The sequence below is a fragment of the Prionailurus viverrinus genome, chromosome F1 (genome assembly GCF_022837055.1).
Source record: "Prionailurus viverrinus isolate Anna chromosome F1, UM_Priviv_1.0, whole genome shotgun sequence".
Lineage (NCBI taxonomy): Eukaryota > Metazoa > Chordata > Mammalia > Carnivora > Felidae > Prionailurus > Prionailurus viverrinus.
In genome coordinates, this window is record NC_062577.1 from 50951512 (window position 1) to 50978398 (window position 26887).

General features: G+C 42.1%; 2 protein-coding genes across 5 annotated transcripts in view; one reads left to right on the plus strand and one right to left on the minus strand.

The window, feature by feature from the left end:
• KCTD3 (potassium channel tetramerization domain containing 3) overlaps window positions 1-6562 on the plus strand; it is a 54748-nt gene extending 48186 nt beyond the window's left edge. For 2 of the 4 annotated variants that reach the window (XM_047840609.1, XM_047840611.1), the window contains 3 exons: window positions 3352-3536; window positions 3623-3761; window positions 4788-6562. In XM_047840609.1, the coding sequence (XP_047696565.1) occupies window positions 3352-3536; window positions 3623-3761; window positions 4788-5346 (883 nt within the window). In that variant the 3' untranslated portion in view covers window positions 5347-6562. The remainder of the gene's footprint in view (window positions 1-3351; window positions 3537-3622; window positions 3762-4787) is intronic. The other 2 variants (XM_047840610.1, XM_047840612.1) reach the window with 1 other exon arrangement.
• Window positions 6563-10845: 4283 nt separating this feature from the next.
• Window positions 10846-26887, minus strand: part of USH2A (usherin) — a 735906-nt gene continuing 719864 nt past the window's right edge. The window contains exons 67-71 of the mRNA XM_047839579.1: window positions 25458-25634; window positions 24058-24141; window positions 19241-19485; window positions 12981-13202; window positions 10846-10935 (exon numbers count right to left, since the gene is read on the minus strand). Of these exons, the coding sequence (XP_047695535.1) occupies window positions 10846-10935; window positions 12981-13202; window positions 19241-19485; window positions 24058-24141; window positions 25458-25634 (818 nt within the window). The remainder of the gene's footprint in view (window positions 10936-12980; window positions 13203-19240; window positions 19486-24057; window positions 24142-25457; window positions 25635-26887) is intronic.

The following is a 26887-nucleotide window of genomic DNA, read 5'->3' on the forward strand; positions in this document are numbered from 1 at the left end:
TTAGTACTTAATCTTCTAGGATTTTTTTTAAGGTTTTTCACTGATCCTGTGGACAGTTAAGAAGACTGTGGATGGGTGATATAACAATAAGAACCCATGAATTTGATGGCAGACAGCTGAGTTAAATTCTGATTTTGGCACTTCCTCTTATTAGCTGCATAAATTCAACTTGTTACTTTGTTTCTCTGAGCCCCCAGTTTCTTTATAAAATAAGGTTCAACTACCTTGGAAGGATGTCATTAAGATAAAATGAGTTAAACACATGAAATATCTTTCGTGGTCCCAGACAGTAACAGATGCCCAATAGAAATTAGTTTCCCCTTACTTTTAACATTTGAGTGAAATTGTACTTCTTTTAAATTACTATATATAGCCTCAAACCTCAAACAGATTGACGTGTACATTTCTCTTCTATAAAAACAAATTTTTTTGCACGCCAAACAAGTGAAAAAGGTGGAATTCATACCTAGTAGTCATTAAGGTTATGGATTTTCATACTGATGTTACTAATGCTACTGCTCTTGTTCCCCTTCAGCATGTGGTTTCTCATTTCCTAATATGTTAATGAACAAACTCTTGGAGATGATAAATTTTTTTTCCATCAAAGTTCATTGCATATAGTCATCAGCAAGTGTTAAATGAATTGATTCTAGAGAATGATTTTTAAGTACTAAACTACTTTCGTTACCTTTTTCTTTTTAAGAAAATGTATTAGAAGCCTGTAATGTAGTTAGAGATCAGATTATTATCTTGAGAAATGTTATAAATCACCATGATTCATCATTTTCTCTGCATATTAGTGAAGGTGCCGTCAAACATGTATTAAAACTGCTGCATAACAGCCTCTGACAATGTGTTTCATATCCTTGTTCAATTCTAATGTCCTCCCTCCTCTGTTAGGTTGAACAGTGGCAGTGTGTTATCATCTACAGTCTCTGCATGACAGAACAAATTTTATAATTTTTAAATTCACGATTCCACAGGAAGAGTTATATTTATAAAAATAATCAGAAATTACTTTGGGGGCACCTGGGTGGCTTAGTTGGTTAAGTGTCCGACTTCGGCTCAGGTCATGATCTCACGGTTCGTTGAATTCGAGCCCTGCATCAGTCTCTGTGCTGATAGCTCAGAGACTAGAACCTGCTTCGTATTCTGTGTTTCCCTCTCTCTCTGCCCCTCCCTGCTCACGCTCTCTCTCTGTCTCAAAAATAAATAAATGTTTAAAAAAATTTAAAAAAATACTTTGTAGAATTAAATGGAAAATCAACCCTTTATGGGGTGCCTGGTGGCTCAGTAGGTTAAGCATCTGACTCTTGATCTGGCTTAGGTATGATCTCACAGTTGGTGAGTTCGAGCCCCACCATGGGGCTCTGCACTGACAGCACAGAGCCTACTTGGGATTCTCTTTCTCCCTCTCTTTCTGCCATTCCCCTGCTCCTGCTTTCTGTCTCAAAATAAATATATAAGCATTAAAAAAAAAATCCCTTTATGAGGCTAATGCTAAGTAAAGCTTTTGTTTAAAAGTCGTTCAGTTTCGGGGCGCCTGGGTGGCTCAGTCGGTTAAGCGTCCGACTTCAGCTCAGGTCATGATCTCGCAGTCCGTGAGTTCAAGCCCCGCGTTGGTCTCTGTGCTGACAGCTCGGAGCATGGAGCCTGTTTCAGATTCTGTGTCTCCCTCTCTCTCTGACCCTCCCCCGTTCATGCTCTGTCTCTCTGTCTCAAAAATAAATAAACGTTAAAAAAAATTAAATAAATTAAAAAGTAAAAGTCGTTCAGTTTCTTAATACTGAGAAGTGAAATGAAAAGGTTTTATTGAAAGTGGGCAGGGAAAAAACCTTGTCAGCATTTAAAGGAAGCAGCAATTCTAAGGAATCTAGCCCATAGGAAAAACAAAAAGCAAAATCATGTTTGTTTTCAAGCACGTAGGTTTATATTGTGTCATTTTATTTTGATTTATTTGGTTTTAAATGTGAACAGTAATTTAGATTTTAAAAATATTTTATATCAATTTATAGGTATTACTAAAAATGTAAATTCACTATGTTAAGAAGAGGAAAAAACATTTCACAGTTTCACACCCATTTATGGTTAAAAAAAAGAATCTTAGTGTTTAAAATAAAGGACAGATTTTTTAATCTGATAAATAATGCCTACAGAACAAATTATAATAAACTTTATACACAGTGGTAAAATATTGAAAGTTTTTCCCTTTGGTTGGGAATGAGAGTAGGATAGCCTCTGTCACTATATGTGGATGTCCAGTAATTAACCCTTCTCCCCTCATCATTTTATCCATGCTTGCCAGGAGGCTCAGCTATGCTTCATATTCTGTGTTTCCCACACTGATAAGTATGGTATTTCCCCTTCCTCCTTTATTTAAAATAAAAAAAAATTGTTTTATTATGTTTATTCATTTTTGAAAGACAGAGACAGAGCACAAGCAGGGGTAGGGCGGAGAGAGAAGGGGCCACAGAATCTGAAGCAGGCTCTGGGCTCTGAGCTGTCAGCACAGAGCCCGACGTGGGGCTTGAACTCACCAACGGTGAGATCATGACCTGAGCCGAAGCCAGATGCTCAACCCACTGAGCCACCCAGGCACCCCTCCTTTACTTTTTGACTTTGCATTTGCCTGGTACTATTTATTTACTTATTCATACATTCATTCATTCATTCATTCATTCATTCAATAAGCCTCTTCGTTTTGAAGTAGTCTGGGGTAAATAATTCAGTCAAGCATAAGTCAGTCAACTTTTACACGATTTTGACAAATCATTTGCTGACATTATTCCTTGTTTGTTTTATTTGTCAAATGTAAGTGATAATTGCTCTTTCTAGGTCCTTTTGTCCTTTATGAAAATCAGTGAAATAGTTATAAAAATCCTTTAAAAAAGTTAAGAATCTTATCTTAATGGAGGATACTACTTAGACCTCTCCATACACCTGTACATTTTTTTTTTCTGGTTTCAGACTTGAATTTCCACATAGATTTTAAATGATTTCTCAAGATCTTTTCCATTATCATGCCTACTTGCTTTTGTTTCTGCCTTTTTAGTTTATAACTTCCTTTTCAAGAATTGGTTCCCATCAAGGTTCTTTCTGTTTTTAAGGTTGACTTAAATGATTTGCTTTATTTCATAATTATTTAAATATGTTGTTTTATAACAGCCTTTTCTATAGACTCAAAGAAACAAGGCTTGAATCTTATTTCGGTTGACTTGCCTTGAACTTTTTAGATCTGTTTTAAATATATAAAATAGTCAACTCTAATTTGCTAATAAGCAATTTCAAAAATCTGAATTGCAACATGTTACTTGCCCCCCGTGGTTTACAACTATACAATATTTTTTGCAGAATCTGTGAGATCCAGGCTGTTGACTGTACAACAATATCCTCATTTACAGTGAGAGAATGTGAGGGATCCAGTAGGATGGGCTCAAGGCCAAGGCGCTACCTATTCACAGGCCATACAAATGGCAGCATTCAGATGTGGGATCTGACCACGGCGATGGATATGGTTAGCAAAAGTGAAGAGAAGGGTAGGTTCCATGTGGGAAGTTGTTTGTCCGCAGGGTAATAAGCTTTTGACAGAAGTGATGATAAAATGAGCGTGTGTTTTCCTAAGATGTAGGTGGTCCGACTGAAGAAGAGCTACTCAAATTACTGGATCAGTGTGACCTGAGCACATCTCGCTGTGCTACTCCTAACATTAGTCCAGCAACTTCTGTGGTTCAGCACAGCCGTCTCCGTGAATCAAATTCTAGGTAGGTTAAAGAGTCGTAAATTGTATTTATAAGTTGAATTGATTGCTTTTGGGAAAATTGGCTGAGATACTGTAATCACATAGTTGTTGAAAGAATCATTTTTCAAGGCACATTTTTAATTCTGACTTCGTTGACTCAGTTTTTTTAAAAACATTTTACTAAATTTCTCATCTATAAGCATATCTGGCTCTTTTTATAGAAGAACATTTTTTCCAGAGCATCTGGGGGCTTGGTCAGTTAAGTGGCCAACTCTTGATTTCCGCTCAGGTCATGATCTCACAGTTGGTGAGTTCGAGCTGTGAATTGGGCTCTGTGCCGACAGCGTGGAATCTGCTTGGGATTCTCTCTCTCTCTCTCTCTCTCTCTCTCTCTCTCTCTCTCTCTCTTTCTCAAAAATAAATACATAAACTTTAAAAATTTAAAAACCATTTTTTCTTTTTAACTTACTTTGTGAATTGCTGCCAATTTGGTTGCCTATTATGTGATCAAGAGTTCATTCAAAGGAGATGGAAAAAACACATGTCACCTTGAATAGTGTGTGGATTTTTTGTTCCTGTTGCCTCAGGGAGATATTAATTGAAGCGATTACATCATCTGTGTAAGCTTACGTTTGGTTATTCTGAACTTTCGATACAGGAGCATTGTATGTCTTCTGGTTACCACATTTTTAAAAATTCCAAAATTTGGATTCAGGACCAAAGACTAAATTATATTGGTTCCATATTGGTTTGAAAGGTTTTTTTTTTCCTCCCCCAGCGTTTTTCAGCTATTCATAAATTCAGATTCACTGAATATATGTATGTTATTATTTGCATTGGTAATTTGATAAGCATACACACACCTACACACACACTAATCCATAATATATAGAGTACTTAAGTGAATTTTTATATATAGAAATGAGGATATGCATTCTTTATATATTTAAATAATACCTTTTCATTGTAGTTTAGTTAATGAGATGTGCCCCTGAAAAATCCCAGAAAGTGATCTGAACTGTAATTTTTTGTAAAACCTGTATTTCAGCCTTCAGCTCCAGCACCATGAGACTGTCCACGAAGCAGCTACTTATGGTTCCATGAGGCCTTACAGAGAGAGTCCTTTGTTAGCAAGAGCAAGGAGGACTGAGAGCTTTCACAGTTATAGGGACTTCCAGACTGTTAATTTGAACAGAAATGTAGAACGAGCCGTCCCTGAAAATGGTAACTTGGGTCCAATACAAGCCGAAGTAAAGCGGGCAACGGGGGAATGTAGTGTATCGGAGAGAAAGTCTCCTGGAACAGAAGTAAAAAGTTTGAGAGAATCAGATAGTGGATTGGAAGTGCATAAAGTAGCTGAAGGTCTGGAATCTAAGAAAAGGTCATCAGAAGAAGAAAATGAAAATAAAATGGAGTTAAGGAAGAAAGGGGGATTTGAAGGAGGAGGATTCCTTGGAAGAAAGAAAGTTCCGTATCTGGCATCATCACCAAGTACTTCCGATGGAGGAACTGACTCACCTGGTACTGCGTCCCCGTCTCCTACAAAGACCACTCCGTCTCCTCGGCACAAAAAGAGTGATTCCTCAGGTCAAGAGTACAGCTTGTGAGAACTCACCAAAATGAATGGTAGTTTTGTTAATTTAGACAGAAGTTGAATACTTTACTGGATTTCAGTACATTAGCTTTTACACCAAAACTTTGCAAATTAAAACTGGAGTTCATTCAATATCTTTTTAAACAGAATTACCTGGAGTAAGGAGAGAAAATAATTATATCTCTTTTGACCTTTTGGAAAGTTTTTTTAGTTTTACAAGTACATTTAACAGATTGTTTGTAAAAAAAAAAAAACAAAAAAAAAAACAAGAGTCCATGTCAATATTTCGTTACTCTCCAGATTTTGGAAGCCAAGTACTGAGTCTTAGTAAGATAGTGCCCACAATAGGTGAGCATCCTTTGAGGGCACGGGGACCAACAGTGCGTTCCTAACCTTGATAATGCTTGAGATTTGTCTTGCAATGTTATGTTAAGCGAATCACCTTAATTCTCTTTGGAATTTAGTCTCCCAACACTTATTGTGATTGCCAGGTGTTTACCAGATATTTAATGAGGTGCTATGTTTGTGAAAAAATATCATCTAATTCAAAAAACACTATTGATGTTGAACACCAGATAACACTATAGTAGTCAGTCCCTTAGGGTATTTTTTTTTTAATTGTGGGTCATTATCTGATTCTCGTTTTTGGAGTTCTTAAGTTTTACCAAGCATCATCCATGTTAAATACCCAACATCCATTTAAACTTCCTTTAAAGTTGGAGCAGTTGTCTGTGTTTGAACAGGTGAAGTAAAAATAATAATCCAGGATCGAGCTTTTGAGTGCCCAGAAGGGAAGCTGTACTAGTTGTTAGCCTGCCTTGTTTTATTTAGGATATACCATATTTTTCCCCCACTGTTAATAACAAAGATAATCAAGTTAGAATGTGGCCATTTTGTTAAGCTTATGAAATCGCAGTTCTCAATTTTTGGTTAAAGGTTTTGGCTGCTGTAAAAGTATTATTTTAAAATATACTTTGAATTGTAAGAACAAAAGACAAATTTTTGTACTTTTTTCTTTTAATTGGCATCGTTTTCAAGTTTCTGCGTATAGGGTAATTGTAAATTTAAAGCATTAAGCATTTATTGATGAATAATGTATATATTCCCATTCCAAGAAATACAAGTGAGTGAAGCTGAAATAAATTCTTTAAAGTTTATTGCTCGTGATTTCACAACAGTTCTCTTGTATTTATTTATCAATTAAGTCTAATAAAAACGATTAAATAAGACTATGCGTTCTTGGTTATTTAGGGAATAGAAGGCCTGTTTGAAGTACACCTGCATGTGGTTGTTCATGTCTTCTTCCTGCAGTAAGAAAGGGGGAGGGAACATGCGTGAAAGCTAATGTACGTTATCGTGGAGGGAAAATGTTTGGCCGAGCATAATTTCCATATTACCAAGGATTTGTAATTCTCTCCATACCCTTCTTTCTCATTATCACTGTCCTGTAAAAGTTGTGGGGGCAAGTGAGAAAATGAAAGAAAAATTTTTGAGGATTTACCCAGCCTTTTCCATTAATAAAAGGCCAGGGGTGGGGGCGCCTGGGTGGCTCAGTCCATTAAGCATCTGACTCCAGCTCAGGTCGTGATCTTGCAGTTTGTGAGCTCGAGGCCGGTGTCAGGCTCTGCTGAGAGCTCAGAGCCTGGAGCCTGCTTCAGATTCTGTGTCTCCCTCTCTCTCTGCCCCTCTCCTGCTCATGCTGTGTCTCTCAAAAATAAATAAATGTTAAAAATTTTTAAAAAGGCCGGGGGGGGGGGGGGTGGGTAAGGGAGACTATTCTATAGTAAAATCCCATAAATAGGCAACTCACTATACCACGGGTTGCAGTATACTATGAGTCAGATCTTTTTGATCTCTTTCACTTACAGGAATTTGAACCTTCATGTTAGGACATGGGTTTTGAGTCTATTCTGACACTTAACTTTGTGACCTTGAGCAGATGACCCCTGCTATGCGTGTTTTCCTTGTACCTACCTCATTATGGTTTTTGTGACCCAAAGAAAAAAAAATTGAGATGAATCTATATACTTTGTGTTCAATGACAAGTGAGAACAATTCTAATTCTCATAATGAGAGTATTTCAAGTAATTCTGTACTTCAAAGCAGTACTCAGAAGTGCCATCATACCTGTTGGGTAGGACTGCTGTCCTCATTTCGTAGAGGAGACCACTGAGGAGAAATAACTTCGCCACAAAGCCTGTGAGCTACTGAGCCAACTTTGAACCCGTGCTGCCTGTTTCAGGAGCCTGTGGTCTTGTCTGGCTTTCTCATCTAGGCTTATACACCAGGATGACCTCAGGTTATACGTGTACACCTGCCCAGGCCTCCCTCCAATCTGGTGGGGGGACTCTTGCTTTGGGAAAAGTACCACAGTTGATTCTAATGTACAATCAGGAGTTGAGATTATCTGGAGCATCTTGTTTTCTTAAATGGGTTCAGCTTTATCATTGTTATTTATGTGTTAGTTGTAAATATAACTCAGAGCTGTTAGAGTGGTTTTCTCACTAATAAACTTGGTTTACTTTTTAAAATTAAGCAAACCGACTTTTAGACAAGTTTACATGATATCTGTGCGATGGAAATAAACTACTCGTGATATAATTAAGTTCCTTATCACCGAATTATTCCATCTGGCCTATGTTTTATTTACAGGTTGTTCAAGTTGAATTATATTGATGTTAACATGATTTTTGGATCAGCATAAGATACACTGACATATTTAGATTTTCCATTTAGTGGAAATGACAACAGATCATCTATAAATACAATTTTTAATAGAGCTTATAAATATAGCTACAGACTCTTATCAAAGAGTTAGTATTAGGAATAACCGTAGTTCTGAACCGGAGAATGTGGCCTGTACTAGTGGTAAGACCTGAGTTCAGGAGATTTAGAACCTATTTAAAGGGATCCATAAAGAACTGGTCATTGTTCGCTCTAAAGGAGAAACGGTGTGCCAAGGAATATAGTCCCTGTGCATAGCACCAGCCGCATGAGTTCTTCCAGGTGGCTTTACATCACTGGCTTTCAAACTAGAACACTGGAAAGCTTTCAAAAGTACTGATACCTCAGGGGTGGCTCAGTTTAAGCAACTAACTTCGGCTCAGTTCATGATCTTGCAATTCCCGAGTTCCAGCCCCGAGTCAGGCTCTTGTGCTGACATCTCAGAGCCTGGATGGAGCGTGTTTCAGATACTGTCTCCTTCTCTCTCTGCAGCCACTCCCCCCCCCCCCCCCCCCGCCCTGCGCTCTGCCTCTCTCTCAAAAACATTAAAAATACTGATGCCTTAGCCTCATGGCAGACAATTGAATCAATCTCTAGGGATGAGTCTACACTGTGAAATGAAAGTTGGCCCACAATACGCCTTAAAATAACAAAATCTTGGGCTGCTTCTCTGAACAACGTGAAAGTAAGGTTTAGAATGTTGCAGGGGGCAGTGTTCTTGGTGGGAGCCATACAGGCTTCTGTCCATTCCGAGCTATGGATCAAAATGTAAATGTTTCAGCTAAATGAATTCATGTAATAGCTAAATGTCTAATTAGATTAAATGGATAATGATTTAATATAAAAATGCCCTGCAGTTCTCTATTTGTGTCGAATTTTAAACTGTGATAAAGGTATCTGGTTAAATTTTCAAAAATGGGGAAGAGCTCAATGTAAATCCACCAAATTACATTTGCAGAAGAGTAGACCAAGGATAGAGTGCAAGTTCACAACTGGAGAAGAGCTCTTCTTCCCTATGTACCTGAAGTAGCTCATGTGATCAGAAACTCAACCTTGGTTGAGGCTCACTTGGGCCAGCTTTAAACAACCACTTGACCCGGAATCATCAAATGCAATTAAAACCAGTAAACTAGCCAATCCTGTGTTTCCATTTTAGAAAGTTAAAAAAAAAAAAAAGGTTAAAGAAAAGAATCTTATAATTTGTACATCCACTGCAAGGGTGCACAATTGTTGCAGATTTGTCTGCTTACAGTAGTTCTCACGAGGGAGCAGAAGTGCTGTTTAACACTGGCCTGTGCTTTTGACACTTAGAGTTGGCGAGATTTGTCAGGAGTTGGTCAGTCTGAGGATCTGTTCTTCCACAGACTGAGTTAAAGCCTCAGTACCCCCAAAGTCCACAATCTGACTTGAGGCAGAACAAGGGTATCCCTTATGTTATAAATTTTTGCCACTTTAGCCTTGGGAAAATCCACCTACCTCTGGATTAACTCACAAAATATTGTCTGACAATTGTGTATGCGACCTATAGACACAAAATAACTTTCCGGAATCATTACATAGCCCTTTTAAGAATAAGAAAGACAGTATTTTTTAGTGTTTTCCATGAAGAACAAATACTTTTAATTTAATGTTGATGACTTGGAAAAAAATGTTTCTTGGTCTAGGACTTGCACCAATGACTTCGTACTCCAACTAGAGCAGATGCCAGAAGCTGTTGACCCATGGCAATTGGTACTGGGGAATATCATCTGCTCTTAGTGATTCTAGGGTTAAAATAGTTCTCTGAAATGAAGGGCTATAGTACGGAGTAATAGACACATACGCGTATATACATATGACATATATGCTCATGTATCATGTTGTGTTTACATACAAATGTTAAGTGAAACACTTCCAAAGCTGGGAGGAGCACGAAACTTCTTTTTAAATTCTACAGGCTAATTAAATGTTGCAAATAGAACAGTGGTTTCCATGTGAAAGGTGCAAAGCTGACGATGTCAGTATGCCTGGGGATGCAATTGATAGAATTGTATGGAAAGTATTGATCGGAGTTTCAAAACTATATAAAATATGTGGGAAATAGTTCTTTAGTCCTTAGGCTTTCAGAAGATTCATAAATGCAAGAACAGATTTGTAAGTTTATGTGGTGCTCTGCCAAAACTTGGTGTGTACTTTTTTTTAAAAAAACTACGTTTGGTGAGTACTTATCATTAAACACTGTAATTACATTGAACCTTCCGCTCAGTGTGTATCCACCACTGCGGTCTGTTTTTCTCTGATTCAGCTTGGCCTGAAACTGGGATTTTATTTTGTAGCTGTGATCATTAGAATTGCTGTTTCTTCCAGGATCGTGTCACTTCATGGGAATAAAGGATTGAAAGGAGCAGCAGTGACCTCCTCTCAGAAGAACTGCTTAGTTTCTCACTTGTAACGACCGTGGGCCGATTTGAAATTGTCCCTGATTATCCACTTAACCAATGGAGTCACTGTCTGGGCCAAGTGAAAATCACAGGCTCGTTTAGCTTCCTCAAAGTAAGTAGAGCAAAATAAGTTTTTTCATATCGATGGTACCCCTTATTTCAGACCACCTGAAAAACCTCTATCACAGACCTCTATCACAGAAGAACAGTTTCAAAAACAAGCCTTGTTTTGTTTGGTTTTCTAAAGGATTACAGAATAACCAGCAATGACTCTTTCTGGCGTATACGGTGCGTCTGTCCGTGATAACCCAGCGGGGACGGGGCACGGGGCCCGCCTTTCAGCTTTATGTCTTGCAAGTTTCCGTCCTTCACAGGTGGGTGTCGGTGAACGTGGTGTGTTCCTTAGTCACAGAGCTGAAACCCTTGATGGCATTCATCAGGTCCTCTTCATCCACATACTGAAAAATAAGCCAGTCATCAGAGTTAGGACATTCGCTATTAGTAGTATTTGCCATTGATTGATAGTGGTATCAATTTAGTATAAAAAGTACTCTGTAAGTATTTTGTTAAAGGCTAGTATTATGCTCAAATCCTTAAGGCATGGTTTGAGATTGTCCTGCCTTAAGTTTACCTAATTGAAAGGATCACATGTACACATGAACTACGGACTAATCCAAAATGTCATTTGAGTGTTATTAAGTGCCATATTTTAACTTTCTAAGCCTCAGTTTCCTCATCTGTCAAGTGAGGAGATTATGTTTTATTTTATATTTATATTCATGGATGTTATACACACATCCACACACACACATATGTATATACATTTATATACTTAAGATTTGGTTCAGGGGTATCTGGGTGGCTCAGTTGGTTAAACGTCCGACTTCAACTCAGGTCACGATCTCATGGCTTTGTGAGTTCGAGCCTCACGTCGGGCTCTGTGCTCAGAGCCTGGAGCCTCCTTCAGATTCTGTGACTCCCTCTCTCTCTGCCACTCTCTCGGTCATGCTCTCTCTCTCTCTCTCTCTCTCTCAAAAATAAACAAACATTAAAAAAAAGATTTGATTCAAACTGTAAGCAGAAGAGACAGAATGCATGCTATTGTGCTTCCCACTCTCTTACCGTATTTTGTATTTATTGAGTAGGGCTAGTAATATTGTTTGTAAGGTTATAACAAACAGATTATTTTCCAGGTTTTGCATTTTCGAAAACTTTCATTAAATTGCTTTGCATATTGTCTATTGCTAGTACTGTCAAAAGCAAGCAAAACTAGCAATATAGCATAACAGTGAAGAATGGGGCTTCTGTAACCAAATGATGGTTTTAAGATCCCAATTCCATCGAAAAACCACTGTGTATCCTTAGGTAAGGACACACATGCATCTTAGCCCTCTATATGTTATGTTGTCCCCTATAAACTTATCCTTTTCCATGTCAGATATGATCAATTAACAATTCCTTAGGTTTCAGCCTGATGTAATTATTCCTGCCATTTAGAATCTTTAGATCTGGAATGGAATCACGGAACTCGAGAGTCATAACAATATCAAGCAGGCCCACAATTTTAAAATGCACATTGTAGATCATTGTCCTGAACAAGCCAAGACTGTGCATTTTTCATTGTGATTAGAACCTGGAACCAGGAGACTTGCCCTATTCCTTGCCATTACTTAAAAAAGTCTTTGTGGAAGTCCTCAACTTTTCAGCGAAGGAAAATTGAGTACTTAGATGAGAGGAAGACTCTAAAGGCAGAAACAGACGGTTGGAAGACATGGAAGTGAATCAGTCTGCTCTGCAGAGCAGGTGAGTTCTTAGCTGGCGATCTTTCCTAGCTAACTACCCCAAAGGAACAGTTCTCCAGCAGATGTCTAGGTAGTCGGCATAATGCAGAAGGTTGATGGTTGGTAAAAACTGTAGGGTTTTATCCATTTCAGCCACTAGGGACTTATAAAAAATATTAGATATTAATGAGGTTAACTTTCCAAGAGTCAGTTATTTGTATCCACTGGACTGAAATTATGAAAGATGAAGTTCATAAACAGTAATACCTTTGTTTATCATGATTTTCTGAGTTTCTTGGAAAAAAACCATTGAGCCTATTGAAAGAAAGATTTTCTCCTCTAACCATAAACCCAAAGGAAAAAGGTGATGCACTTTTTTTTTTTTTTGGTTGTTTCTCTTGTAGACCAGTTCCAATGTTCCCAGTCGCCTTCTGCCCAAGTTAATAGAGTATAGCCTGTTTGTCTCTCCACCTACTTGATGAATTCATTTTTTTAAGCATCTGATGTTTGCAAAAAGAATGAGACAAAGTTTCTACCCTGCTCATCAAACAATTTTAGTAACACTAATAAGTAGGTCATTATAAAATACTTGGGCAAATGGTCGGAGAGATGCAAAGTGCTGGGAGGCAGCATTCAATGAGGACAGGATGCTCCATGCCATCCATTTACCAATGTTCTTTTGGGGGGTTGATCAAAGGCTCTGGATAAGGAAACCCACTCACCAATCCACTATCGTGGCCCATGATGGTTTCCCACAATGAGTCATCGATCAAGACTTTCTTGTCCTGAAAGTCCATGAGTTGGCTGACACTGCGGTGGAGAGAGCCTTGGGAATAAGTTTGGCTTATTTGACTCTGACTTGGGATCCGAAGTACGGATATGCTGCGGTTGCTCCTGATACTGATGGGTGTCCCAGACCGGGGAATTTTGGTATCAGCTAATCCCTGAAAAGAAAGTTGCTGTTGGTGATTACTGTCTAAAGAAAATGGATTTGCAATGGGACGGATAATGTGTGTCACACATTGTCAATGAAGGGAACACTCCATTTCCTCCTACAGAACAGCTTGTCTGGAATATCGTGGCCCCTGGGTTTTTGGTAAGGGTGAGATGATAAACTAATAGTTGTATTAGACATCAGTGTTCTTAGCACCTACAGAATTTATGCGCTAACGCTTTGGCTCTTGTTTCCTGGAGACAAGGGCTAGCTGCATTACAAAGTGGTGAGGTGAAGGAGATAGAGGTTTGGTTAACAAAGTAACCCCTTCGTGAGTGTCACCACTGAGCCTGTGTCTTGAGATCACCGCTTTTCCCAAAGTTAACAATGGTCTCTTATGGCTGCCAAGTGAACACAGTTGGATTATATTTTAAAATCCCTGGATTTGTGTAGGAAAATGGACTCTCCCCACCCTCTCTTCTCATTCATATTCTTCTATTTGTTATAAGACTCAGCCATCAAAATAGGTCTGTGGGGCGCCCGGGTGGCTCAGTCAGTTAAGCATCCAACTTCGGCTCAGGTCATGCTCTCACGGTTCGCGAGGTCGAGCCCTGCATTGGGCTCTCTGCAGTCAGCGCAGAGCCCACTTCGGATCCTCTGTCCCCCTTCTCTCTGCCCCTCTCCACTCTCCCCTTCTAAAAGGGGAGCCGCACCTGTGTGGCTCACTTGGTTAAGTGTCTGACTCGGTGCTGACAGCCTGGAGCCTACTTCGGATTCTGTCTCTTCTCTCTGCCTCTTTCCCACTTGCACCCTATAGCTCTCTCAAAAGTAAGTAAACATTAAAAATAAAAATATGATTTAAAAAATTAATAAATCAGGTCTGGTATTAACATCAGAAAGACAAAGGCACTATGTGATTAGAACCTAGAATGTGCCATAAGAAAATCTAGCTGCTCTAAGCATCTGAGGTTTGATTTAGCTGTTCCAATCAATGAAATGTTCCTGCTTTTCATTGTGCAGTCAACGCATCATGCACAAGATCATGCATTCACGCAGCACACGAGGTACCTCCAAGTGCATGGTGTAACTTTTTAGGGTAACATTGCTTGACACATCAGATATATCAGCCACAGAGTCAAACTGAGAACAAAGAGGGAGGCATCAGTCAGCGTTTAGAACAAACAAAATTACCATCAAACAAATTATTTGTGTTTCTCCAACAATGACATAATCATACAATCATTCTGAGATGCATCTCAGGGTGTGTATGTGTGTGTGTGTGTGTGTGTGTGTATTTCTGCAATTAAAATTGCATGGTGAGTGGAACACAATGGCTTAGTGTTTCAGGTGAGTTCTACTGGAGTTATTTGTTTAGTGTTGCAGAGCATGAGAGGATCTTCAGGCAAGTAAGTAAACTGTAAGTCAAACCTGCACTTAAACTTAGCTATACTTGATGCTATGTGGTCTTGAAAATGTTAACAAATCATAAAAGCCTCTCTCATTCCCTGGTATCTCTGTCCCCGTTTCCTCTGTGAAGTCAGATTGGAGCCTAACATCCTTTGCCAGTATGTGTCTTGTGTCAAAAGGTTTCTTACCTATTCAGAGGACAGGAGTGCCCGGGATAGGAGCTTGTCGTGTGTGTGTGTGTGTGTGTGTGTGCGTGTGTGTTTCAGGGGTAGCTCTCATCGACCTACCCAAGTGTACATACAGGTGGATCTGAGACCCTGAGCAGGTAACTCCAGCTTGATCCTGTTCAGAATCTTACCCATTTATTCTGGGGCCCATAGATAACAACACCGGCTCTTTATTTGGTTCTAATAATGCAAATTATCCTCTCTTTAGTTTGGTTAACCTTCACTAATATTCTTCTATGTGTCCAACTTCGTGACACCAGCTTATGTTCAAAAATGTTTTTTAAAAGCAACAGAAGGAGGCCTGCAAGTACCCGGTTATTACCCGGGTAGGATTAACTTAGGATACAGTGGGTTCCGGGAATACTGCCCAGGGCCCTGGGACACTCCAGATTCCACTTCTGCTAACCCTCTGGGCCCTGTGACTAATACCCTCAATGCTGAAGATGAGCCAATGTGGGAGCCCAGAGCCCCTGGCAGCCAGCCAGTCCCCACCACCCCTGCCTCTCCTCACACCTCACTTGGCCACTTGGCAAAAGTAACCAGTTGGGAGCCACTCTGCTTTCCCCTGACGGTAAGGGGTATGTGAGAGTAGGGTGTTTCCACTCTTTTGCCTGCCTGTCCCAGTGGACATCTGGCCTCAGAAGCAGCTTGGCTTGGGTTTGGCAGGAACTGTAAGGGCTAATCAGCACCCCTTACCTCTTTTGTGTTTTGTGTTTTCTTACTGTGGTAAGTACACTAATACGAGATCTACTCTCTTAACAGACTGGGTGACAATACAGCATTGTTATTAGGTACAATGTTGCACAGTGCATCTCCAGAACTTCTTCACCTTGCATAACTGACATTTTATGCCTGCTGATTAGCGGTTCCCCATTTCCTCCTCCCCCAGCCTGGCAGTCACTCTATTTTGCTTCCGTGAGTTGGACTATTTTAGATGCCTCACGTAAGGGCAATCATGCAATGTGTCCCACCTATTTTTATTGGTTATAGGACTGCACCCACTGCTTACGGGAATTGTATCATACGTATTACATTTTTAATTCATTTATGGCTATTCTCGGAGTATTGTGTGTCCAACTTCCTGAGTGCTGGTTGGAATGGCAGATTCTTTGGTTTCTTCCTCGCGAGATTCAGGTCCTGCTCCTATGTGATGCTGATACTGATAGTCCATGGGCCTCACTTTGACAAAACAAAGCTTGACAAGACTCGAGAGGACCATGAGCAATGGTGCCATCCAGAGTACCTTCCATTTGGAATGATGTGATTGCTTCTTGACCCCTCAGTTAGCCAACTGGGCAAAACTCGATTCCTCCTCGGCAAGGATTATGAGACACTGATGCCTGCCTGTAGGGTATGGGTCAAGAGACAGGAGACTTGACCCCTGAAACGAGTTACAGACACTAACGATATGTGGTAGGTTTTCCTGGAAGCACACTTCATGTTACAGAGTAGATGTACCCGCAGAGCTCTGGAAATTTCCTCCCACGTTCTCCATGCACTCTGTATACCCCAGGGTTGATTTAGCTGATGTCGCCAGGCTAGATATGTCTCAGGTCTTCTTGGCCTTTCCATGCACTTCTGAATTCCAGAAGTGGGGGTACATCTTTGGTCTAAGAACATGGTTTCCATGGGGCACCTGGGTGGCACCATCACTTAAATGTCTGACTTCGGCTCAGGTCATGATCTCATGGCTTGTGAGTTTGAGCCCTGTGTCGGCCTCTGTGCTGACAGTTCAGAACCTGGAGCCTGCTCCGGATTCTGTGTCTCTGTCTCTCTCTCTGCCCCTTCCCTGCTCATGCTCTCTCTCTCTGTGTGTCTCTCAAAAATAAATAACCATTAAAAAATAAACAGAAGAACACGGCTTCCTCAGAGAGAGAAAGTTACTCTTCAACAAGGGAGAACTTCAGAGTGTCTGCTCTTCAGGGAGAATCTCCTGATGACTATACCCTGAACATAAGCGAATGGCTGATGGTTTGAACTGGCCACTCAATGTTCATTCATTTCACAAATATTTGATGCGAGGCACTGTTCTGGGTGTTGAGGTGCAGCAGTAAACGGCCCACAAAATCCCTGCCCTCGGGGAGCTTCCATTCTATTCGAGGAGTCGGACAAGCATGTCTGCCACGGTGTCATGTGATGCCTGTCTGGAAAAGGACGAGTGGACAAGAAGCCAGGGGATTCTATCTCTCACGGAGGGGGGTGACATCTCTGCAGAGACCTGAATGAAGTGAGAGTATGAGCCACCCAAGAGGAGACCAGGAGCAATGGCCCAGCCAGAGGAGCTTGATGTGCTCGGGGAGGAAGGAGGCTGGAGGGCCGGAGAGCAAGGAGAGGGGGATGAGGTGTGGTTGGTGAGAGCTGAGGCCCAGGCCATGGGAGACATTGTCTCCACTTCTCCACCACCAAGTCACTGTCCCCTGGCTGCTCCCCGCCCCACACGCAAACCATGGGCATCAGAGGGGTGACTCCCCCTCGGTGCCCCCCATTTTCACTACTTGGGCATCACGATACACCTTTGTCAGTGCCTTCGACACTGTTCGTGGCTGTGTCCTGCACAAATGAAGAGATCTGGATGGGATACAATGCTCTTTGGTTGACTTTTCTCTATTGTTTGAAGTGTTACAACTCAAGCAGTTTGATCAGGCTTCTGTGCATAATTTGGTGCCGCTGTGATACTGTGATTTATAATAAATATATATTTGGCCTTCAGCCCAATTTCTGGCACAGGACTGCTGAAACCCTTGGAATTTCTTAAGAGATGAGAGCCACAAAAGTGTCTTTTGTCATGCTAATGAGGTGATTTTCCAGGGAACTACCTAAAGTTAGGGGCTGGTTATCAGGAGAACCAACCCTGTGATTAGGGTGTGGAAATTTCGGTCCCCACTCAACCTCAGCTCACCCCCCACCTCTAAGGAGGGGAGAGACTGGAGGTTGAATCAGTAGCCAATGGCCAGTGTTGACCAATCGCGGCTAAGGGATAAAGCCTCCATTATTACACTCTGTCCTATCCATCTCTTCCATCTGCCTGTTCCTGGGTTCTCTCCTTTTATAATAAACTGGCGATCCAATAAGCAAAATGTTTCCCTGAGTTCTGTGAACCGCGCTAGCAAATGAACTGAACCCCAGGAGGGGTCACTGGAAACTCTAACCCGTAGCTGGTCTGTCAGAACCCCGGGTGACAGCCTGGACTTGTGACCCGGTGTCTGCAGCTGGGGAGAGGGGACCGTCCTGTGGAACTGAACCCTTGCCTCATGAAATACCTCTGACGCCATCTCTCCCCGTAGGTAGTGTCAGAACTGAGTTGAATTGTAGGACACCCACCAGGTGTCAGAGAATTGCTTGCTGTGGGAAACTCCGCCCACATTGGAACTGGTAATCACAGTTTAGCTGCACTGGGTGGCTACTAGCTCACATGGAACCTTTGTGCAAACTGCAGCAAAGGTGATTTCTCAGGAAGAGGCAGCCCTTTGGACACATGGCTTGGAGAAAAGACTGGTGCCTGGTGGGAGTTAGAACTTGCAGCCTTTCCTCCTCCGAGTTGACACAGCCCCACACTGCAGAGGGGACCTTCCGAGTCAGTCACGTTTCCCCCTTCAACGAGTGCTCTGGGCCTCGATCTCCCTGCACCACCATTTGTGTGACCTCACCCCCTAGACCTCTGACCTCCTATCTTGGGACTGGGTGGTCGGGAGCTCTGAGGAGCCATCCATCCTCGGTGGCCCAGGGTGTCACAGCCAGGGGACAAACTGAGCACTGCGAGCACTTTACTCTCTCCCTAGACCCCCTGTTTATTTCTAATCCCCGCAAGGGGCACAGTTATATAATCTGTAAATTCCCCCGTTGATTTCAACATACTACCCTTCTCCACCATCCCCAGATTGACAACGTTAGAACAGAAATACTCATCCCTGGCTGCACCTTAGAATCACTTTTGGAGTTAAAAAAGATTACCAATCCCCAGGCCCCACCCAAAAGTGATGAAATCAGACTTTCTGGGAGAAGGCCCAGGCAATGGCATTTTAAAAAGCTTTCCCAGGTGTCTTCATCCACTCGGGCTGCTTTAATAGAATCTCATAGACTGGGTGGCTTCTAAACAACAGAAATTATTTCTCAAGTTCTGGAGGCTGGGAAGTCCAGGATCAAGGTGCTGGCAAATTGAGTGTCTGTTAGGTGCCTGCTTTCTGGTTCACAGTTGAGGGTCTAGTCTTCTTGCTGTGTCCTCACATGGAGGAAGGGACAAGAAAGCTCTGGGGGCCTCTTTTAATAAGGTCACTATTGGCCTCCTGTGGTCCCCATATTTTGTCAAACATAACTGTCATCTAGTCCCTTGTTATTATGACTCTGGAGACATTTCCCTTTACATAAACGCGCTAGCCCGGGGAGAGGGAAATGGGGCCCGCCTTCAGAGACCTACCCCATGGGTTTCCCCCGGTGGATAGACACTCAGTGGAGACATTCTCTTCTGAAGAGGTACTAAGGGAGGTCTCTCTCTGATATATGGTTCTTTGTGGATTTTTCTTTGTAGTATCAGAGACAGAAAAATGGCCAACAAGATCAAGCCCAGCATTGCCATTAACACGATGAACCATAACTGGCTGTAGAACTCGGTGTTTTTCCTCCCCGATCCTCTCTTTTCTCCAGGAGTTGTCAGAACCAGGCCTGCAAAACCCAGGGGCAGAAAAGGGAGATGTTATTTCAGAAGGCAATTTTGTGATCCCTTGCCCTGTCGTTTGGTAGTAAATTGGAAAGGAGTTTAAAGCAGTTTGTCTCATGGTGCTGGTTTGTACTTGTGTTCAGGCCGGGAAGCGGTGCCGTGCGTCTTCAGGGGCAGGCTTACAGCCCTCAGGAGACCTCGCCGACACTCCTCAGGCTAGAAATCACTGCTGCCTTTGCAAGTTTCCTGGGAGAGACAGGGGGAAGGGGAGGAGGAGGGGACTTTTAAAAGGGGTTACCAAGTAACCTTGAGGAATGCCTGCTTCACCAGCGTGGGCCCTGAGAGCCAAGTGTTTTCCTGGGCGACGGATTCTGGTGAGGGGCCAGCCTGACCACTGCTGCAGAGACCCTACTGGACACACAGTGCCGGGGAGATCCGGGGTCCCCTCACTTCATGCAACAGCCCGGTGCCTGAGAAGTTCTGTGCAAACCGGATTTGAAACATTAGATCCTACTTTCTATTGTGATGGAAACAGCCTGTGGTTGCCACCTTGTTGTCTTTATATTTCTGGCACCCTGGCCTCTCTGTGACCTTGTCAGGCTCTGCGAGTCGCCACTCAAGTGCCCTCAGAGCCTCCCCTGGGAAGAGGTCCTTTGGCAATAGGACCACTCACGCTTGACTTCTGCGTACGGGGGACAGTCCAGTGCGTGTGATTCCCTGCACGTGAGGCTAATCACAGGAGCTCAGATTTACGGAGCACTCATCGGCCCTGTGCCTTACAGGACGAGGGCTGGGGAGTCCCACAAGTATCAAGTCTGGGAAGCTGGGATGAGCCAGGCCAGACAAGGGAAGGGCTCATGGGGAGCGTGAAGCAGCAAAGTCAAGCCCACAGAGCAGCGGTGGGTGTCAGAGCCCCTCTCCAAAGGGCCGAACACGGTGGGCAGAAAGGAGGAGGAGAGGGACGAAAGCCGGGAAGAAATGTGTTTTGTTTTGCAGAACGAACAGCCCCGGCCCAGGAAATAGCCAACTGGGTGTTTCGCCCGAGAGCTCCTCACTAGGTGCTGACAGCCCTTGATGTGAGCCGCTTTGAGCAGGACTGGATGAGGACCTAGGCCAGAAGCCCCCGGAGTCTTCTGGAAGTTATCTTTAGCTCATTATAATACCAAGATCTCCTCCTGTGGGTGTTTTCTGCCATTTTTTGAACGCGCCATATTTGCCCTGGCATGTTGACATGGTAGGCATGTACAATTGAACCAAAAATGCCTCTGTAAGCTCCCTGTCCCCACCCCTTAATATACTCAGTAAACGCTTCCTGCACTAACCCCCTGGGGAGACAGAGCGATCTCCCTGTCTCCTTTCTTGTAACAACAACACCACAATTCTTTGTTTCCAACACGTCCTCTGTGTTCAATTTGATGTAGCCCAAGCAGCGAACCCTGGAGCTGGGCTCCCGGCCGGGCTGCAGACGTGCAGGCTGGTGTGCAGCTGGGAGCCAGGGAGCTGCTCTTCCAAAGCAAAGGCCTGCAGCCAGGAGGAAGGCATGCCAACAGACACGGTCACGAGTGCCTCTTTACTCCTTGGACAAACTCCCCGTTTCCACAACCCCAAGGACTGGGTGGGCCTGTGGGACACTTAAAACCCACACTTTCAGTGGAAGGGAGTGGAGAGGGGGCTTCAGAATTGGAGTAGGAGGGTTTAAGAGAGGGCGAGGTGACTAAGACTACATTTCAAGCTTCGTAAGAGGAGCAACCCTACTTTGCTAACCCTGACTCGACTTCTCATAGCTCTGAGGTTAAAAACCTCGCTCTGCCTCTCTGCGCCTCAGTTTCCCCATCTCTAAAATGAAGGGTTGGGGTCAAAGCTCTGCCAAGTTCCAGCAGGCAGGAATACCTCTAATTAGGAATCCAGGTGTGTTATTTGAATGAAGAAAACCAACCAACCCCCCCCCCCCCCCCCCCCCCCCCCCCGCCAAACAACCTTGGTTATTCACTGGAAGGGTTGAATTTCCTCTGGGTGGCACAGGGTTGTAACTCCAGAAACCGATCTGATGGGCCCGGTGGACCCCTTGCTTGGGAGGACACCAGGGAAGGGAGGGCAGCCTGCCTGAGGGAAGTCTCAAAAAGAAAACAGCTCTCAGATCAGGAGGAGGGAAATGAGGATTGGGAGACTTTCATGCTCCAAGGCTGCCTCAGGCAAGGGAACAGGAACATTTTAAAAGTTACATCATAAAATTAAAACTGACTATGGAAATTAGGTGGACAATACATCTTGGAATTTTCCATATCTTCTCAGGTCCTCAGTGTTCCTTCTCTCATCAGTGGAAACCTCACTTTGTATTCAGGAACCAAATACAGGTTTCCCCTGTTTTGTGGAGAGCTTACAATCAGGTAAAATCAGGCCAATGTATCTTTATCCCTTCTCTTTTTTTCTTTTCAAAGTCCCTTTGATTTTAAGGGACTCCACCCATCAAGTGCGAGCTTCAAGGTTGGGTTAGGAGACTCCAGAGGCTGAGCCTGGACCTCAAAGAAAATCCCAAACCAGACTAGTGTCAGAGGTCATTCCTCCCGTGGAAGGATACTTCCCACCGACCTAGGAGACCGGACTGGCTGGATTTAGAGGTGGGTCAATCTAGGTTATGTGGTTTTTATTCAACTTGTGATCCTAATGCCTTACATCAGAATCATCGGGTGGGGCTTGTTTATATCTATTAAAATTTTTTTTTTAGTGTTTATTTTTCAGAGGGGGAGAGACAGAGTGCAAGCAGGGGAGGGGCAGAGAGAGGGAGACACAGAATTTGAAGCAAGCTCCTGACTGCCAGCTGTCAGCACAGAGCCCGACGCGGGGCTCGAACTCACGAGCTGCGAGATCATGAACTGAGCCTAAGTCGGACGCTCAACCGACTAAGCCACGCAGGCGCCCCTATTTTTATTTAGTTTTTAATTTTTCAAATCTGATGGCAGTTGACACACAATGTTATGGGCAGGGCTTGTTGAAAGAGCAGATTCCTGGGCCCTACTGACTCTGAATCTCTGCTGGGGGCCTGAGAAACTATATAATAAGTAAGCACACTGAGACAATCCGAGCGCACACTTACATTTGAGAACCACCGCTAAAGAGAAAGGATGGGGCCAGGAGTCAACAGAAAAACCGCGTTCAGATTCTCAGCCGGGAGCTTGCGGGATGTTCTTGGGTGAGTTCTGGTGTCCCTTAGGACTCCAGTGGTGCACTTCACTTGTGGACACATTAGAGTTGCTAAAAGAATACCGAATGTCTATCCCACGGATGCTATGGCATGAAATGAGATGAACTTTGTGGAAGGGACCGTTAGGTGTTGTAAAAAATTTCACATGGCATCCAGACACATGACGTCTGGAAATAGAGAATCCTATTTGTTTTGTTTTGTTTTGTTTTGTTTTGTTTTGTTAGCAGTTGAAATTATCCTTGATAACAATATATATATTTACCTGTGTTTCAGAATTTTTGGACCTTTGTATTTTAAAAAAACCTACGCATGCATACCAATTTGATATAACATTAGTTACTGGAATTTAAAATAGGGTATCAGTCCCAATTCTGTTCAAATGGAAAAAAATCTGGCATTTCTCTAACTCGCCCTTTGAAATTATAAAGTATTACATGTGTTAGATTCAAAGATTGTGGGTAGAAGTCAATTTAAAAGATGCTCCATAAAAATTACAATTTCATCTCTTCAGCTAAATTACTTGGTAATGGCAATCAATCATCATCTTTTACAGAGAATGCAAGAGAAAAATCTCCCAAATTCACCATTTTAGGCTCTGAATCTGCAATATTATCACTATGATCAACACAAATTGGCATTAGAGTATTTTCTCTTCCTCTGATCTCTTTTTTCTGACTTCCTCTATAAATCACTTTTTTTTTTTAACAAAGTCATATAGCTCTTTATTGAGAGCATTTGTGACTAGGAGAGAATTTAGTCATATCTCTGTGTCTACAATTCAGTGACTTGGTATATTTTTTAAATTTTTTAATGTTTATTTTTAAGAGAGAGAGAGACAGAGCATGAGCTGGGGAGGGGCAGAGAGAGAGGGAGACACAGAATCCGAAGCAGACTCCAGGCTCTGAGCTGTCAGCATAGAGCCAGATGCAAGGCTCAAAGTCACCAACCGTGAAATCATGACCTGAACTGAAGTTGGACGCTTAACCAACTGAGCCACCCAGGCACCCCGACTTGGTATTTTAAGATGACTGTATACCTGGGGCACCTGGGTGGCTCAGTCTGTTGGGTGTCTGACTTTCATGCAGGTCATGATCTTATGGTTTGTGAGTTCAAGCCCCATGTCAGGCTCTCCCTCTCTGCTCTCTCTCTCTCTCAAAAATAAATATTAAAATTTTTTTTTTAAAAAGAGTACTATATACCCTAACTCTTTGCCAAAATAATTTCCATGAGAACTTAAAAAAAATTGTCATGGAACAGTTCTTTCCATGCAGTCTATGAACATATTAGTACAAGGATACAAGAAACAAACATATGATTGTTTCTTTCCCCAAATGAATAGGTTCTATACTAAGTATAATATGAGTTAAACGTTTACCAAATCCGGTGGAGGTATCATATTGGACCAAGGGTGACTTAACACTTCCTTCATCTGTAGTGCAGATGACCTGGAGAAAGAAGGCTAGAAAAAAGATACAAGACTCGGTCATTCAACACCTACAAATAGTGGGCAGACTTTTAGAAGAGCAATATATCATAGCATGGGAAATCTGAGAACAGGTTTCCAGTGCAAGTTGTGAGGTTTTATCTTGTATACACACTTATTTCTAATTTTCAAATTACCAAGAAAATAGCTATAATTAGTGTAATAATAGTATACATTTGTAAGTAACAGAACTGAAGAAGAAGCTTAGAGGTTATATAGCAAAGAAAAAGAATCAGAAGAGTAAAGGAGACTACAGTGTATCTTATACTTCATATTGGCTAAACCTGTTCTGGTAAAACTTACAAGTGCACTTTGCACTATGTGATCCAAAGTTTCTTTCTAAACAGGAGAGTTCAGGAAATTGAATGGTCTAAATACTTCTCTCAGTAGCCAGGAACCTGAGAGAAGCAACTCTTCCAGGGCCACACAGGTGGTTCGGTAGAGGCCTGCCCAGGAGTAGAACCCAGATCTCCCGACCATGGGTCATCTCATCTGCTTATCACAACGGCTGCCTAGGTAACCAAGAACTGTGACCAGGAGAATGTACAGCTCGATTGTAAAAATGCTTTGGATAAGTTTCAGATGCTCTAAATGCAATCCTGGATCTCATTGTGTATCTGCACCCTTTCACTGACGTAAGTAGCATTTTCAAGGAAATTTAAAGAACCAAAAAGGCCACTAATGAATTCATTGCAGAAATCCAGAGTGCTTAAAATGGCTTTACATCTATTGGTCCTGTGGTCATATTGATCATTAGAAAATAGTACCCTGTAAAGCTTTTTCTCATTTCAGTTTAAAAATCAAACAGGAGAAGAACATGTAATTAAACAGGGAGAAACAGTTCAGTTTTCAAAGGAAAAGTGTTGTAGTTTGAGCAATGGATACCAAGGTTGGTTGAGGAAAGCCCTCAATCACGGACTAAGAGTTGGAGATGGTCGTTGCCTGGTCTGTCTCTATTTGGATGTATCAAGAAAAATCTCCGAAGTCCCTGCAAGTGTATTATTTCAGGAAACCCAGACTACCCGTGGGTGCCATTTGTCTTGTGGACACAGCCAGTCCTACAGTCTTGTCCCTTTGTGGGGCCATCACACAAAGGCACACAATGGCACTCGTGCAGAAAACGGGAAGGGGAATCTTATTTACTGGGAGCTGCAACATTTCCTCAAGAAGTGGCCACTTCCACCAGGACATTTTAATGAGTAGCATCTGCTGGTCACATTTCAGACCGAATATCTCATAGAGCCGGGAAGCGGAGTTCCCGACACCCTACGAAATGGGAGTCAGAGACTAACTTTTGTCTGCCGTCCTTGGTATGTAGAGGGTGGTGTCGAAGCCACTGTATACACGCTGGCCTCCATCGGTCACCACGAACTCCTTCAGCGGGCCATTCAGAAGGAAGGAGCCACTCCAGTCTACACGCACCATAGACAAATTGCTGTCCACCAAGAACGGCACTCGGTATTGGGGCACTGTTGAGAGAAAGTTGTATATTCTAAAAATGGTAACCTTAGGGCTTGGCCCCTAGGTGGCTCAGTTGGTTAAGCGGCTGACTTTTGGCTTCAGCTCAGGCCATGATCTCATGGTTCATGAGTTCGATTCCTGCATTGGGCTCTTTGCTGACAGTGCAGACCTGCTTGGGATTCTCTCTTTCTCCTTTTCTCTCTGCCCCTTCTGAGCTCCTTCTATCTTTCTCTTTCTGAAATAAACAAACTTAAAAAAAAATTAAAAATGGTTATCTCAGAGTGTGTGTGTATCTTTTTTTTTTAATTTTATTTTTTCAAGTAATCTCTATACCCGATGTGGGGCTCAAACTTACAACCCCAAGATCAAGAGTCACACACTCTACTGACTGAGCTGGCCTGTATATATACATATATATATATATATATATATATATTTAAGTATAACACTTCCCCCCAAAATTGGCATTGCTGAAACCCTTCATATTTTCCTCTGTGTTAAAAAAAAAAAAAACTGGCATTGGGGGGGGAAAAGAAAACCAATGGGAACATGTATGAGATGCTTTCTCAGCAATGTTGCACCTGCTTTCCCCCTCCCCCCAAAAAATCAATGAAAAGCAGTGTTTTATGAAATAAAACTATTAACATACAATAGTTGTGCTTACCAACATAAGCCTGGAGCTCATATTTTGTTGCATTTTCCTTCTTTTAACGGGTGAAGTATCCTTAACACTATTAACTACAGTAGATTGCTATTTTTCATATCAAATCAATATTTATTGCTACAAAGCCCCAAGGACTAGATGAAGTTAATATATTTTTTTTCTCCAAACTAAACTGCTTAGATGGTGAATTATGTCCTTTTGGCACCCATTTATTTTTAAAGCTTTTTCTTGAACCGTTAGTTTGTTTTCTAAGATAGTTAAAAAGCCTTGCAAATAGCAATTCGAGTATAATAATTCATTGCCCTGACTAATCAATCAATAGCATAGTACATTAGTATATAATCAAGTTCAGGTCTCCTAAGTATTATATCAGATATAGAAGCAACTTGGTGTGCATTTTACAGGCATGTTCTTTTTTCATTTTTCAGCTCCTTACTAAAACGAAGGAAAAACAATCCTTAACTGAGGCTCATCTTTTAAATGAATAATTTTTGCAGAAACAAATGAAGGGTTACCATATCATCTTGTCAAGTCAGAAGAGATTTGTTTCATGAGATCTCGTTTTCTCCAAAATAATCAATACATTTGTAACAGCAT